The following is a 16799-nucleotide window of genomic DNA, read 5'->3' on the forward strand; positions in this document are numbered from 1 at the left end:
TTATGTGTTTCTTAATCATAGGACTATTACTTCTTTTGTCTAGGTACTTTTGAGGTAATCAGTTATGAGTTGCTTTGCAAAGGAACAATAGCTTGCCATTTATGTTTAATTTTGATTTTTACATTCCTTGATGGAAGTTCTATGAGTTATTGGGATACTTTGTGATAAACTAGCACCAATTGGATTAATGATTGGTTTTTATGTCACTCCAAAACGGGGGTTTTAGGGATCAAAATTCCCAGTTGGGATATGGGCGTCTCGTACTTATCCTTTGGAGTTACCCAGAACCAAAACATTCCAATGGTTGACAGATTCCAAATAAAAATGATGCCTGTAATTTTTTAATTCTATCTTTTTCAAAAGTGATTTATAGGATATTTCAATAGTTCAAAACAGAGTATAAAAGTAATCATGCATTCACATGGATTTAGAATGTACATGTTTTTTTTTTTTTTTTTTTTTCATAATCATGAAATCACATGGATTTAGAATTTGCATGTTTTGATCCTTAAAATTATGTTTTGAATGCAAAGAGCTGCTTTAAGTCAGTGTTCAGATGAGGGAGTTTGATTTATCTTACCTCACTAAACTAGGTTCAACTGATCAAACTTGAGTTCCAATTGCACATACTATGCGGAAAGGTAGCTTCCAAAAAGGTTTCCAAAGTCTTTCAGAAAAATCCACCAAGCAAATTCTAGCATTAATAGAGTATTTTGAGACAAAATTGAATGCATCCTAGCAATCTAGTTGCTTGGTCTATGACAGATGTATGTTTGCAATTGTAGTTGCATTAATACAGTGATAATCATATTTTGTTGACAAAGTATCTGAACCTTTCGCTCAATTAACACTTGGAGACAAGTATAGCCACTGTGCACTCCAGACTGGGAAAACTCGGGAAGGTGACTGTTCCTCGTGGAAGAGGTTAAAATTAGGATCTTCCGATTCTTAAGGCGCAAGTGCCAATATCAATTCTTCTACACCACAAGGTTGGTAATACATGGTTTTACGACTAACTCTAACATTCTCCATAATAAAAATTGAGTAAATTACTATACATGGTGGCAAGCTTTAAAGCCTGGGGACAAGTGGATTTTTGAGCTTCACTTCAATTAAGAAAATGTTCAATTTCCCTATAATGCTCAGGGGACAATGTGGCGCGGTGGCCAAAATCTGTGATATTATGTGAGAACACAGACATATAAATACGCAAATCACAAGATACAAGAATCAGCACATTCTGGATAGATATATATTCTTTCATGAAGATACGGAAAAAAAATGCAACTAACATGTTGACAAGTCTATATAAAAAGTTTTAACTATCTCACCTTATGGTAAATGTTAGTAGTTAACCCAACAGAAAAAGGGATTGCAAGAAGTCACCTCGTCCGAGGTACTAGGCCTAAGCATGTGTGGAACTGCTCATGCTTATGTTATTCAAACTTTGTTGGATGTTGTCGTAATTGAGGTGTCACTTCTACTTGTTCAAAAAAAATGTTGAAGGTGTCATTTAGGTTTATGTATTAAGATATGGGTTTCAGTTTGAGGAAGGTGAAGCTTTGAAAAGCTACGTAACCTCATCTTTAAAGGGTTGGGATTTTACCTCCTTCCTGTATGGATGTGAAAACATTGCTGAACCCTGTAAATCATGATGCATTTGTATTAGCTGCGAAGTGCTTTATTATTGTTGTTGTATTTGTTGCTGTTTCCACGGTTGGTTCTTGCCTTCATGGGATTTATCTTGTCCCATTTGCAAATTTGATAGCGCGAGAGAGAGACAGGGAAATAGATTCAAGGCCCTTTCCGCCCATTGCTGTTAAAATGGTCCATTCATTTCTTTACTTGGCATTGTCCTTGCCATGTTCTCTTTTCTGATTGGTTAAGATTGGGAAGTTTCAATTGGATATTAAGAATTATTGAGAATTGCTACACTGGTTTTGGGGGTCATAAGGGTGAGATCCTGTGAAAAATTATTTTTGCCTTTTGGACGTTATGTGGGCTCTTTGAAAGAGTGCAATAGAAATTTTACGCTGATGATTTTCTTGACAACTCTATTTTTGTATGGGAGACAGCTTTGTCCCTCGCCCCTATTTGGGCTTATATTTTGTTACAGAATTTAAGGATAAGTCCTTTGTGATACTGTAAGAAATTGGAAGTTCATTTTTCTCTACTCCAGCCCGTCTTGGAAGTATGGTTGGACTATGGCTGATTTCGATGACTGCTCTATTTGGAACCTGTGGCTAATCGGGACTGGATTATGTGCATAAATCATGATTGCAGCAGTATTTATTTTCTGCTCTTCATAAATTATTGACGTGGCTCGTGGTTGAAGCATCAAAAGAAGAACTGCTGATGGCATTTGCTTACATCGGGGATTGTAGAATGGACAGCTAGGGGCTTGAATCATTCACCATGGACAGCCCTTCGCTAATGTATTGGTTAGTTTGTCAGAGAATTAGGGATCATTTTTGTTTTTCTGTGGTTGATTTTTACTTTAGACTATTGAATCTGCTTAGGGGCATACTTATTTGCAAAAGGGGAAGTTTCTTTTGATTCTTATCCCTGCCTCCCAAGGGCTTGGTATTTGTTTTTAGTATTATTTCATCTTCTCTTTAGAGGAGGAGAACTCCTCATCTTCTCTGTTTATGTTTTCCATTGTCCATTGTATGCCCCCTTCTTTCTTGCCTCCTCATCCTCATTTCTCTTTATTTCACTCCCTCTCATATTGTTCTTTTTCTTCTTATTTTTCTGACAGTTATGGGTTCTTTTTTGCCGTGAAGGAGGTTTCTTTGCTTGATCAAGGAAGCAAGGTTCAACTTCAACAAGTGAGAAGAATCTATCATATTTTTATGGAATACAAATTGAATGTAGTCATATATTGTATTCATTATTGGTTTGCTTGATTTGTTTTTCTCATCATTTTTAATTGTTCAGGAAATCTCTCTCTTAAGGCATTTTGAACATGAGAACATTGTTCAATACCTTGGTACAGAAAAGGTACGGTTTCTAACTTTTGAGTGGGTTCTTCTTCTTTATATTCTACCTTCCTACTAGGTGGTATCTTCTGGTGGTAACTTATTGTTCACCATGCTTCTTATTGGCCATATGCTTGAAGATGTCTTGTTGAAAAATTGTGCATTGCCTTTTGAATTGAAAGGTGATACAAAATCAATCTATTTCTGGCATCATATTGATAATTAGCACATTAATTATAATTAGCTGTTTCAGCTCCATATTGGGGTCACCTTTCTTGACCATTGGAAAACTACATCAACAAAATGGTAGAAGAACTAAGTTTGGTTCTAAGTTCATATTCAAGGTTTTCTTTTGCTCTCCTTTATTTATTACATTTCTCTAAATATTTTTTAAGACCATTCTGAAGTTGCATTGTGATCTTTCTCTACGAGCTATATCAACTGCTAATTGATGCTTGAAGCTTCTTTTCTACCAATTAGTTAGACATCTGAATGTTGATGTGAATAAAGAAATAAATTTAAAGCATAATGCTATGGCCAAAAAAAAAAAAGGTGTTTCTGCTGTTGATGGACTTTCTAGCTTTAGCAAGACTTTCCCTCCATTGTTGTTGGCATTATGTTGTTGATAAATAAAAGGAAATATCTTCTATATTTTACTTTAGGTTTTAGTTTGTTATGTTTCTCACTTTCAATTATGAGGATAGGGGTTTATGTATTCTTTTTCTTTCTGTATGCAAAATGATCTTTCCAGAATGATGGCAAACTCTATATCTTCCTTGAGCTTGTATCCAATGGTTCGCTTGCCAACCTCTATCGAAAGTACCAGCTGCGCGATTCCCAAGTTTCTGTATATACAAGGGATATTTTGAATGGTTTAAATTATCTTCACAGCCGAAATGTGGTTCACAGGTGATACAAATAATATTTTCTTCATCTACCTACACTTGGAAACTCTGAGGCTTATTTCTTTCTGTTTTCCTACAATAATCTTTTTGTAGCCAAGCTTTTGCTTAGTTGGAGGGTTTTTTTTTTTTTTAATTGCTAATGTTTTCTGCCATTTGATTCCTTTACTGTTTTCCTTGTCTGTGGCATGTTCAAGTAAAAATGTTCTATTTAATATGGAACGCCTTTGCTTTTTATGTGGATATTTGATTAGTTGTATTTTAGGGTATCCCATTGCAAAGCAGTGAAAGTACAGTTATGGAAGGAGACAGGACAATTGTTCACAGCAGCATTTTCTTTGGTAGTATCCAGAGTTGTTTTGGTAACAGCAACAGCCTTCAGAAAAATCCATGCAGTTCTCGGGCTCATGTTATTATATAAGGGAGAGAGCAATGAGGTTTTGAGAATGGTAAAAAAATAATAATAATAAGGGAGAAACAAAGAGAGAAAAGCAAATAATAAAACAGAGTGAAATTCTACTGTGCATTCATAATTTGATCAACAGCTGTTCTGGATATTGACCAGAATATCCCAACTGTAAACTCCTAAAATATTTAATCCAAGCCCTCAGCTTGTCACTTGGTGAAGAGATGTCAATTATGAAAATGTAGTTAAAAAAAAAATTCAATTAGGTTTCTACTGTAGGCCTTAGTAGAGGTACCCTGATTTGTTTGTCTTCTCATAGATAAAGTTTCTTTGACATAATTTTGTCTCTCATGAAGCATAAGATGAATTATTTACTTTTCCCCTATTATCACATAACTTTGCAGGAGTGTATCAATAGATTCAATTTGAAGTGCCCTACTTTTAACTCAACCCAACAAAGCTTTTTTCAATATAAGTGTATCAATAGATTCAATTTGAAGTGCCCTACTTTTAACTCAACCCAACAAAGCTTTTTTCTCACCTACCTGACATGAATCATATTTTTCTATTCTAATCACATCCTGCTCCTGAAAGAATAATATTTGATCTTCATTAAATTGTAACATGATGTGATGCTGAGCCTTGCTGCCGTTGCATATTGACGTGTTCTAAATTAAAGAAAATTTATCTGAACATTGATAAAGGGGGGAAAAAACAGCGCACTGCAGGAATTTGATATTTTGAAGTGAGAAATGGAGAACCATAAATTCCGATCTGATCCCATTTGATGCTTTTGTGTATGTTTTGCAGATTTCTTTTGTTGAGTCTTTCTTTCTTATTCTCTCTTTTTTCCTATTCTCTTCTTCAAGGGATATAAAATGTGCTAATATACTGGTGGATATAAATGGATCTGTGAAACTTGCAGATTTTGGGTTGGCAAAGGTACAGTTTTTCAGCATAACTCTCTCTCTCTCTCTCTAGCTCTATCTTATACTTTTGGATGTTAAACAACTGAAATGTTGTCTTGTGGATCTTATCAGAAAACCAAGTTTAACGACATAAAGTCTTGCAAAGGGACTGTTTTTTGGATGGCCCCAGAGGTTTGCCTCTATACTTTCAACATCTTCAATTATTTTTAGGCATTTTACAGTATTAGCCTGCAAATGTTATGTTGTTAGACAAGTATTATCTTAGCATGTTAACTGATCCAAGTGTATACTAGTAGCTTTATCCACATACTAGTGACAATAGTTTTTTTAACAGCCCTCACCCTACCCAGACACAATATTGTCCACTTTTGGTTTCCCCGGACCAGAGACTTCCTAGGGGGTCCCATCCTGGTACTACTGCAGATTAAGCACGCTTAACTCCGGAATTTTAGTAGGTTCACGGCCATCGCGGCTTTAAAAAGCGTTGTCATAGAAGGGTGTAGAACTTACATATAGCACTTTACCTTAACCAGACGACGTGGGATCATGACACCCTGTAGCCTGCCAGTGCTCACCCACATCACACCCGCCCACAGAGGTCGTCACAGTTTTACTCATGTTTATATGCTAATCCCATCAACTCTGTCTCCATCTCTCTCTCTCCCTCTCTCTCACACACACACACACTTGTTTTCTTTATCTTTTTCCAATTTTTCTTCTAAGTTGTATTTGTTTGGTTTAGTCCAGATCTTTGACCTTTTTTCCCCCCTGATGGCAAGTTATTCTGGCTCAGGAAATATTTATAAACTATTTTATTTTATTTATGGCCTTTCATGATGGTAGAATTTTCTAATATTATGGTCCATTATGTTTTCTTTGTAGTGTCTTGTTGAATGAAAGAAACACTTCTTTGAAAAGCAAATAGACTAAATTCAAATAAAACAGTTTCATAGTTCAGTTTACAGAGAAAAACTATGTCTACAATGACTCATAATTTGTTACTGGTTGGTGTGACTGCCTACATTTCATAGCACAGCTGTTACAATTTATTTCGTCATAAAATACATTTCATAGTACATCAGTGCATGTTTCAATTTTTTTGCCTCGTTAAATTTCATACAAATTGTTGTTCTATTCATAAATGAGCTGATTGGTATGTTACTCATTTGGTTTTTCAGTTTTCTGTGGAGGAAAGTTACCTTTTTATAAATATGATTGCCATAGAATGCCTCTGGCATACTTGTCTCTATATTGTAATACATTAGACATGCATTGGCAGGTTGTTAAGAGTCGTGGCGGCTATGGGCTTGCGGCTGATATATGGAGCCTTGGATGCACTGTGTTAGAGATGTTAACCCGCCAAGTTCCATACTCGCACTTGGAAGCGGTATGCATCACATTTACTATAAATTCATTAATTATTTCATCTTTACATAGTTTCATTCTTAAATCGGGCTATTTCTTATATGGGTTGTTTTGGTTTCTTGACATTCTATACGTGAGAATCCATGAATAAGGTCTTGCCAGAAGTTGATGTCTCTAATTTTATAACTATGCCATGCACATCATTTTTATTTTATTTTATTATTTTTGTAATAGTGCTCGTGATTGAAGTTTGGTAATCTATGTGATGTGATAGGTTCAACAAAATTGCTAGAGTAATTAAGAAAGCATCATCTAAAGTTGATTACAACAACAACAATCAAACCTTTTTCCCAACTACTTGGGGTCGGCTACATGAATCCTATGTTTACATTCCGCACTATTTAAGGCCATAACCTTAGTCAATCCACATGCTATCATATCCTTCCTTATTAATTCTACCCATATTAGTTTTGGTCTTCCTCTTCCCCTAGTATTACCACACACTTAAAGTTCTTCTTTGCACGTCCAAACCTTCTTCACTGATTTTCTTTCATTTTTTTCTCCAATTTGTGCTACTTCAACCATCTTCTACTAAAATTTATACATTCTCCAACTATTGCGTTCATTTTTCTACTACTCTTCCTTTTTTATTTGCACACACCTCGATCTATCCGTCAATTTGGCATGTACTGTTTCGATATGAATACATGATTCCTTTTTTCCGCTTTTTATTTTTTATTTTTTTTGGGGGGGGGGGGGGGGGGGGGGAGAGGGGAGGGGGAATGGCTCCATTCCGCGTGGTTTGGGAGGGGAGGGAAGAAGAGAAAGGACTTTAACAAATGCCAAAGGGGATTCATCACTAAAAGTCTAAAACTAATAATTAATAGTCAAAGGTAGCCTTGGCACAATGGTAAAGTTGCTTCATCGTGACCGAGACAAGGATTTGAAATGGGAAGCACACCCTCCGCATGCGGTAGGGTGCCTGGGTGTGTATATCTTACCCTCCCCAAATCCCGTATTGGTGAGAGCCTCGTGCACTAGACTAGCTCTATAATTTCTTGAAATCCTACAGAACATTTGCATACGGTGAGATTCACTTCGAATTTTTTCAAATGCCATGCAAGAAAAAAATCCAGATGACATAATTTCTTGAAATTCTATAGGTAATCTTTTACATATCGCGAGATCCATTTCAAGTTCTTTTCAAACTCTGTACCAAAAGAATAAAATAAAATAAAAAGAAAGCAAGAAATTGATTGATGGTCCATATGACAATTATTAAATATCTTGTCCTATCATCCATATTTTGCAAGTTGAAACCTATGCTGAAGTGGAGAAAGTAGTAGTTTTGTATTAATGATGTATCTTCCTCTGCAATGTCAATGTCAGCCGCAAGCATTATATAGGATTGGCAGGGGTGAAACTCCTCCTATTCCTGGTTACTTATCAAGAGATGCCCAAGATTTTATCCTTGAATGCTTAAAAGTTAACCCAGATGATCGGCCTATTGCTGCTAAGCTACTGGACCATCCATTTGTGAAGAGGCAGTCGACAACTTCTGTAGACCCTGTGTCCCCACTATGATGGCATACTTCATAAAAGATTTGGTCCTCTTTTGGTGACCAAAGAAATCGAGGTAAAAATTATAATGTGCATGGCTTTGGAAGTTAAATCTAAACACTCTTATCTCTCTCACGCATACACATACTTTATATGTATATGCACATTTTATTCATCTTAATTATCCATTTAGGCTCAATTTTTGTCCAGTATGTTTTTCACTGTCTGCATCAAGCCACATTGCTGTCTTGGTTGCTGAAGTTATGGAATGGTGGGAAGAGACTTTCACAAATACAGGCTATAAAGCTATCTAGATAGCTCTCTATCTTCCACCTTTTTTTCCTGTGACAAATGGAAATGACCCTTGATATTCAACGTGGCACAACATGATTGGTACATTTCTGTGCTAATGATAACTAGCAAGGGGGAGAAGCTGACTGCTGACCCTGCTAATCTTCCTCTTGAATTGGCATGCTTAGGTCAACATGTTACAGCCATATTATTTAGGGAATGGATTCATTATTATATACTGATGCTATTACTATATTCTTGAAGACAACTTTCCTATTTTTTAGTTTAAATTTATATTTGGTAGTAAAGCCAATGCATGGCTAGGATTGAGTAGGAAACTTTATGAAGTCTTGTGATTGTTGGTGTTTGCGTCATTCTAGTTGAAAGAGAGAATTTTACAGCAACTAAAATTTGCTTCAATTCTCCATCTCTCTTGCGATTTCTTTCTGCATCACATGAAGGATACTCAAAGCTGTGTGTTTGTAGAGCAGCTGTTCTTATATTTAATTCACATTCATCAGATATGTGTATTCAAAAGCTCTATGTTAATACTTGCAGCGAATTCATATGACACATGAACTGGTTTTAAATGAGAAGCCAAGCACTGCGCTCTACCATATTGACCCGCCAATTCTTAGCATGGGAGAGCAAAGTTAGTCTACAGTCTACACGCGTCTCCAATGTAGATGGTTGTATGATGAGCAATAAGTGTGTGTTTTTTGGTCCTCTCTTTTTCTCATTTATCATTCTTTATTGTATTGGCAGAGAAGGGACGTAGAAGGAAAATCATATTTGTACGAGTAATTGTAAATATAAAGTGATATTTGTATGCAAGTAAACTGGCTGAAAAGATTGTGGCTTTGTGGTTGATTTTGGTGGGTTCTTAATGCTTCTGTATGTCATTTGGACTATTGTGTTTATTATTATTATTATTATTACTACTGTATTATTAAAATTATGTAATAATAATAAAAATTTAACTGATTTGGCCGATTGTTCACTCCAGTCTGGACGGATCCAGAAAATTAGGGGTGGTAATAAACTTTTTAAATAATTTTAGGGGGTGCGATAATAATATTTTATGGATATATAGAAAAAATTAAATTGATAAGGATTTATTACTAAAAAAAAATATTCTTAGGGACACTTGTCCCCTGATTTTCAGGTCCCTACCTCAAACCCACAGCCCCTCCAGACTCGGCACAGATCTCATCAAAAAAAAAATAATCAAATTCCCCAAATATAAGGAACAGCATTTGACACGACAATAGTACTACTGCAACTCGGGTGGGCGGGTTTTTGATACAACTTGAATCTAATTTATTATATGAAATGTTAAACTTAAATTTATACTTAACACTAATTTTATTTTTAACCTTAACTAATCAACTTAAACCTAACTCATTCTTCTACTTTTAAATTCGGACTTGTAACTCGAGTTTAGATTTCAGGTAAAAATTTCGAGTTAATTCCGGTTATTTATATGACTAATTCTTACACTGAAAATTTAATATAATCTTGAATTAATTTTAGATTAAATTACCCTTAAACAATAATAAGTTTAAATACTTTTTGTAAATTTTTAATAAAGTACAAACAAATTTTTAAACAATTAATTCTCCTAAATGTTAGCATACAATAAGTTAACATTTAACAAAGAAAGTTGAAAAAAAAAAAAAAATCATAATTTAAATATTATATATAATATATTTAAAAATAAATATATATATGAAAATAATATTAAAATTTGGGTTGGCTCGGGTTGCTAGTACTTCAACTCAAGCCCAATTCTAATTAAATTCGAGTCGAGATTTTTTAACTGTTCAATCCTAATTGAAAAAATAATTAACCAAGTTTGTAAAAAATATGACTAGGCTCGGGTTACCCAACTCAAATTACACCCGAACTCCACGGCCTCTCTCTAATTGATCACAATTATCCAACATTTATTTATTTATTATTATTTTTTTTTAACAATAAATATAGTCACACCACTTATGAAGACTTGTTGAACCTCCCAAAAAAAACATATTGCGTGTAAGAGTGGTACGAGTTTCTTACATGATTTGTTGATATTGCAATTAAACTTTTGGAAACTGCGCGCACGCGTCCTTATAATAGAAACAACAGTAAAGGGTCGAAACCCTTTATACGCTAATCTTGTTTTAATGAATAACAATTGAATAATTACTCTTAAAGTAAAGTTCACGATTGTTATACTAATTATTATAATACTACGTATTTAATTACGTGCAAAAACAAGGATTTGTCAACTGGTCCACTAAAGTCCAACAGATGTTATTAACTTTCACTTGTTTGGGTTGGATTCCACTACTCAAAATAATATTATGTTAATGATCAATTGCCACCTTGATTAAGTGACTTTTAACTGTTGAATTTCAATTTCATTTCTGAATTGTCAAATAAAAAATTGCAAGATAAAATTCAACAGTTAAAAGTAACTTAATCAATCTAGTTTATTTGCACATTTAATTAGTTGATTATAATTTTTTGTTGATGATAAAATATTAGATTACTGGTAGCACTGATTACTAATGAACAATTTTGATTCAGTCATCATGAGGAAGATTTAAAGCACTATATCATTTTCTAAATACACATTTTTATTTCATTAGGAATTAGAGTCTAGTAACATAAGAAACATCATCATCATAAATATATGAATCGTGCGAGACAAAAGAATTAGTTTTATAAAAGTGGAACTCTCTTTTGTAAGGTTTAGAGAAAGTCAGATGTACACAATTTATGTATGAATTAATTATTTTCAGTTTTGAACATGTGACATGAAAATTACAATAGAATAACTTTATTATTACATCAAAGACCACCTCATAAATTATGCTAATGTTAAACAATATTGAATAGACTATTAAAAGTAAGAAATACACGTACAGATCACTCACAGAATTATTTTATTATTATTATTATTTTTCGATAACTAAGATGATCGGAACTTCGCCCCAACTACTGTAATTCACATAACTAGTGCAAAGCAATCACTCCACACAAATCGGGTAAAGTTTAAATTATGTCCGCAGTTATGGTCCCTAAGGAATCAATTACACTCATCAGAAACTTAATACTTCATGAGGCACTAAATCATAGCCACCTAAGCCAATTCCTTTGTATTCTAACTTTCTATTTTTAAAAGTGAGAAAATACTATTAAGCTCACCATGCTTTTAGTGTGACATATGATATCACTAATGAATAGAAACCATTGTCCCTCTGAGGTTGGGAATTTTATTTTTTTTAAATTAAATATTTATGAGTAACTAAGTATTATTTTTAAAAAAATACCACCCAATCTAGCCCTGATTCGATTGGACAGGGGTTCCATCACCATCAGCCTCGTACTCCTTCACCTACACTGTCGGACCTTCCAATCCACACATCCAATGAATGTTCAGCTTCGGCCCCTATATTCCTTCCAACACTCCAAGTACACAATATGCTCTGCCTAAATTTATTACCCGTGCCAAAAATCTTCGCTACGTCTCCGTATCCTGGTTTCCCCAACTCGTACGTCCAGCGTGATGGACAGAAACAATTTTCTTTCCCAAAAAAAAAAAAAAAAATGAAGTGGATTTTGAAATATTTGAGGTATAAAATGAAATTTTCATCATTATAACATCACTTGAATATAGATTTAAGATATACTTTAAAATGATTTTCACTTTAGGTTTTCTTTTCTTTTTTATTTGTTAGAAATAAAAATTTAAGACATTTTTGAAAAATTGTTACAAGGCACTTTTAATTTCTTATAGATGCATCATTTAATTTTTTTTATTAACACTATGCCAAATGAGTTATTTTTATTAATTTTAATTTAATATTAAGAAACACCATGACACACCCCAACCCGATTTACACTATTTAATAAATTGAACAATTGGAATGTATCTAACCATCTGCATTAATCTCATTCATACTTGACATCATCATACATCAGAGTGTTTACTTAACAGTTTATAATTTAAAACAACTATAAGTTCGTTATGCAGTTCCGACAAAACTAAACCGTTGATTATAAGTTACACTATTAAATTCTCCTACAATATTTACATTTTATACAAAAGACGTTTCATTGTCATTTTCCCCAATCACACTCAAGACTCTAGACCTGGCAGTAGTAATCCATCCTTGTACCTAAAAAATTATAGATATGAAAGGAGTGAGCTTAAAGCCCTGTAAATACAACACTACTACATCAGAGTAATATAAACAAATATTATCTGATAATTTCAATTAAACTTTATTAATATATAACTTCCAGCTTTACAGGCATTAAAATATAGCAATTTCCTTCTAGGCCAAAGTATGGACCTTATATAATATAGTACTTTCATTCTTAGCCAGGGTATGAACCTTATATAATATATTACTCTCCTTCCAGGACAGAGTATGGACCTTATATAATATAATCAAGTTATATATATTCATCTTCATTTCACATAAACAGTTTCAATATTTCAATTAAACATATCTAAGTATAAACTTTTAGTGAGTACACTCACCTTGGCTACTTTCAAATTATTTATTTCTCCTTCTGTACTGTGGATGTGGTCGTTTCCTTCCCTTTGCTTGTGTTTGAGTCTAGCAAAAACAGTAAATAAACTCCTCTCTCTTTTCCTTCATTTTCCCCTTCTTCCCCTCTCTTTTCTTCTTCTTCTATATATGGCCGAATCCCCTCTGTTCTTTTTCTTCTCTCTTTTTTATTTTACTTGTCAATGCGAAAAGTAAATAACCTACTCGAGGCGGTTCTCAAAATTTCTTCGAGAAGCTTTTTTGGCTAAAATGATATATTTATCTATATACTCACGTGTCTCGAAGAGGAACAATTGTGCTGGCAGCAAGTCAGACATATATCTATCTACTTAAATCATACAATTATATGTCCATATAGTCATAAACCAACCCACCAAGCTTGTAAGGAAAAACTTGGAACAAGTATACTTCCATGTGTATATGAAAATCTCCAGCATAAAAAAACAATTATATATATATATATATATATATATATATATATATTTATGTCCAACACACCAATACTTATCTTTATACACCCACATTCACCTGTGCATCCTTATTTTTTTCTTTTCTATGTATAACATAATAGATGTGGCCATCATTAACAATTCATTTCCTAACTCCTTTTCCTTTAAGCACATTAGTTAATATATATATACTTACATTAGTTTTAACATAAAAATAATATTTAATATATATACATAACCACAGATATAGGTGATCTGCCAGTAACTTAAATATGGCACATAAAATTCAATAATCAACTCCATATTTGCTCCATCAAAATGATAAATTATAGATCAATTTATCAATCAATTTAATTTATTGGACAAATCAACTTCTAAAATTCCCCTTCACTTAATTGTCGCTATTTATCTACTAAACTTTGACGCCAAACATGAGCTTCACCACACAACCCACTTTAGGCATGTTATATATATCAAGTGCTCATATAAAATGTTTATATGAAATTTATGATAAAATAAAAATTAAATCATGCTAATGAGAATGATTATGTATCGGGGGGTCTGACAATTCTTCCCCTCTTAATTAATTTCATCTTTGAAATTAAAGTGCATGAAACATACCGAAAAAGTGAGGATATTGCATCCTCATAGCATCCTCACTCTCCCAAGTTGCTTCTTTCAACATATGACTCCTCCACAATACCTTTACCAGTGGTATAATTTTATTTCGTAGCACTTGTTCTCGACGATCCAAAATCTGTACTGGTTCCCCTACATAGATCAAATTCTCCTTCAATTCTATCGGTTCCGCAACTAAAACATGAGATGGACCCAATATATACTTCCAAAACATAGACACATGGAAAATATCATGTGATCTTGACAAATCTTCTGGTAATTCCAACCGATACGCCGCTGCTCCTATCTGTTCTAGAATTTTGTAAGGTCCAATATTCCTGGGACTTAATTTATCCTTCTTTCCAAACCTTATAATACCTTTCCAAGGAGAAATACGAAGAAAAATAAAATCACCAACTTCAAACTCTAAATCCCTTCTTCTTCGCACATCCACATAACTTTTCTGTCTATCTTGTGCTACCTTTATACGCTACTAAATTATTTTTACTTTTTCTGTTGTAAGTTCAATCAATTCTGGACCCAATAACTTTCTTTCACCCACCTCACTCCAACATAATGGAGTTCTACATTTTCTCCCATATAACGCTTCATTCGGTGCCATCCCAATAAGAGACTGATAACTATTGTTATAAGCAAATTCAATCAACAGTAAATAGTCATCCCAACTACTTTTGAAATCGAGCACACAAGCTCTTAACATATCTTCCAAAATCTGAATTGTTCGTTCTGACTGCCCATCTGTCTGCGGGTGAAAAGCTGTATTGAACTTCAAAGAAGTTTTCATGACTTCATACAAATTACACCAAAATCTAGAAGTGAATTTTGGATCTCTATCACAAACAATAGAAACTAGAGCGCATGCAAACATATGATCTCATCAACATATAAACGAACATACTCCCTTGTAGAATAAGTAGCTTTTACTGTCAGAAAATGAGCTGATTTTGTCAATCTATCAACTATCACCTAAATGAAGTCATGTCCCCGTTTGGATCTTAGAAGTCCCGTCACAAAATCCATTGTTACGTGCTCCGATTTCCACTGTGGAACTGGCAACGGTTGTAATAACCTCGCTGGTTTCTAATGTTCAGCTTTCACTTGTTGACATACTAAACACCTTGCTACAAATTCTGCAATTTCACGCTTCATATTGTTCCACCAGTAATATTCATTCAAATCGCTGTACATTTTAGTACTCCTCGGATGCATAGCATATATAGAACTGTGAGCTTTATCTAAAATATCTTTTTTCAAAGAAACATCATTTGGAACACTGATTCGACTTTTAAAATACAAAATCCCATCATCCACAATTGTAAATTCAATTTGCATACCTTATTGAGCTTCCTTCTTTTTTTTTATCCAAGAATACATCATAACTTTGCAACTCCTTAATTCGATCAAATAACAAAAGGTCTCATCAGACTTACAGGATTGTTTGGAATGGATCATCCGTTTGTCCATTTAACCCAACCTTCTCTCTCCTGGTTAACTCTCAATCATTTTTCTCTCTCTTAGTCTCTCTTTGACTGCTTTTGTTTTTCTTTTTTTTGGAAGTTTAGCGTTTGTTCGTCTCTTCCTCTTTATTGCAGTAAAACATGAAGAAGATTAAATTTCTCAGGCAAAAATGCTCTTAAATAGTCTGTAATGTTAAAAGTGTTGGAAACAAATATGGAGCCTCATAAAACTAGAACAGAAACAGGTAAATGTGGTTACAACTTCAAACATTGAAAATCTGGAAGGAATCAATGACCCTGTGCAATTTGTCTTTCATCTTCTCCCATCTCCTCTCGTTGGCCACCGTTGACACGGTGTAAAACCACCACCGGAACAGTCATCGAACCCCACACATATCGTCTCAATGAAAAAGTGATATGACTTGTGAGAGTTAACCAGGAGAGAGAATGTTGGGTTAAAGAGACAAAAGGTGGTGAGAAGAGAGAGAAAAAGAGGCTTCTATTATCTTTACTTGTCCTGAATCTCTAGAAGAACTCATCCTGCGGCTGAAAGTGGGGTGCTCGTGAGTGTTATTGTGAGCGCGCGCAACAGCATTACTCAATTTCCAATACAATTACATACTACTAGTACTATCATTGACGTGGCACTCTACATAGGATTCTATTTCCATGACATGATTTATTCATATAATAAGTGGGGGCACCCCCTTCTATTTTAAAAATTATTAAAGTAAAATGATTTAATGTTGAGAAGTTTGACACAAATTTTTTTATTGATTAATGCATATCAAATGTAAAAAATTTATTGATTAATGCATATCAAATGTAAAAAATTGGAATTTTTTATTTTTTATTATTTGCTTTAATGATCGAATGTAATATTAAAACAAGAAAACTAGTTTTGCAAATATTTTTGACTCTGTAAATAAAATGAATGATTCATGGGGAGAGAGAATATGTACATGATACAATCTTCAGTATATTTGTTAAGTGCCCAAAACTTATTATTTTATACCTATTAATAAATATTTAATTTATCTTTTCTATTAAATAAATATTCTTATTCTTATTTTTCATGTTTTATAACGGTAGATTTCAAAATGAGAAGAAAAGTTACAAAAATAGCTAAAATATACTATTTTTATCAAATATTTACAAATATTTATTATTTTTGTACCAAAGGAAAAAGAACAACGATAGATTTCAGAAATCTACATTCGTCAATACCTAACGTTTGTTCAACCACCTATATTCA

The 16799-nt window shown here is 33.6% G+C and overlaps 1 protein-coding gene across 2 annotated transcripts in view; it reads left to right on the forward strand.

The window, feature by feature from the left end:
• The window catches only part of LOC132294327 (disease resistance protein UNI-like), a 106053-nt gene that overhangs the window by 2429 nt on the left and 86825 nt on the right, over positions 1-16799 (forward strand). The window contains exons 3-10 of one of the 2 annotated variants that reach the window (XM_059792142.1): positions 2759-2828; positions 2938-3000; positions 3730-3887; positions 5156-5228; positions 5327-5386; positions 6495-6602; positions 7970-8216; positions 8990-9301. In XM_059792142.1, the coding sequence (XP_059648125.1) occupies positions 2759-2828; positions 2938-3000; positions 3730-3887; positions 5156-5228; positions 5327-5386; positions 6495-6602; positions 7970-8164 (727 nt within the window). In that variant the 3' untranslated portion in view covers positions 8165-8216; positions 8990-9301. Of the gene's footprint in view, positions 1-2758; positions 2829-2937; positions 3001-3729; positions 3888-5155; positions 5229-5326; positions 5387-6494; positions 6603-7969; positions 8217-8989; positions 9302-16799 lie in introns of those variants that run through there. The other variant, XM_059792141.1, reaches the window with a different exon arrangement.

The sequence above is a fragment of the Cornus florida genome, unplaced genomic scaffold, assembly GCF_030987335.1.
Source record: "Cornus florida cultivar Cherokee Brave unplaced genomic scaffold, ASM3098733v1 CherokeeBrave_3.0.0_Hap2_Chr02, whole genome shotgun sequence".
Lineage (NCBI taxonomy): Eukaryota > Viridiplantae > Streptophyta > Magnoliopsida > Cornales > Cornaceae > Cornus > Cornus florida.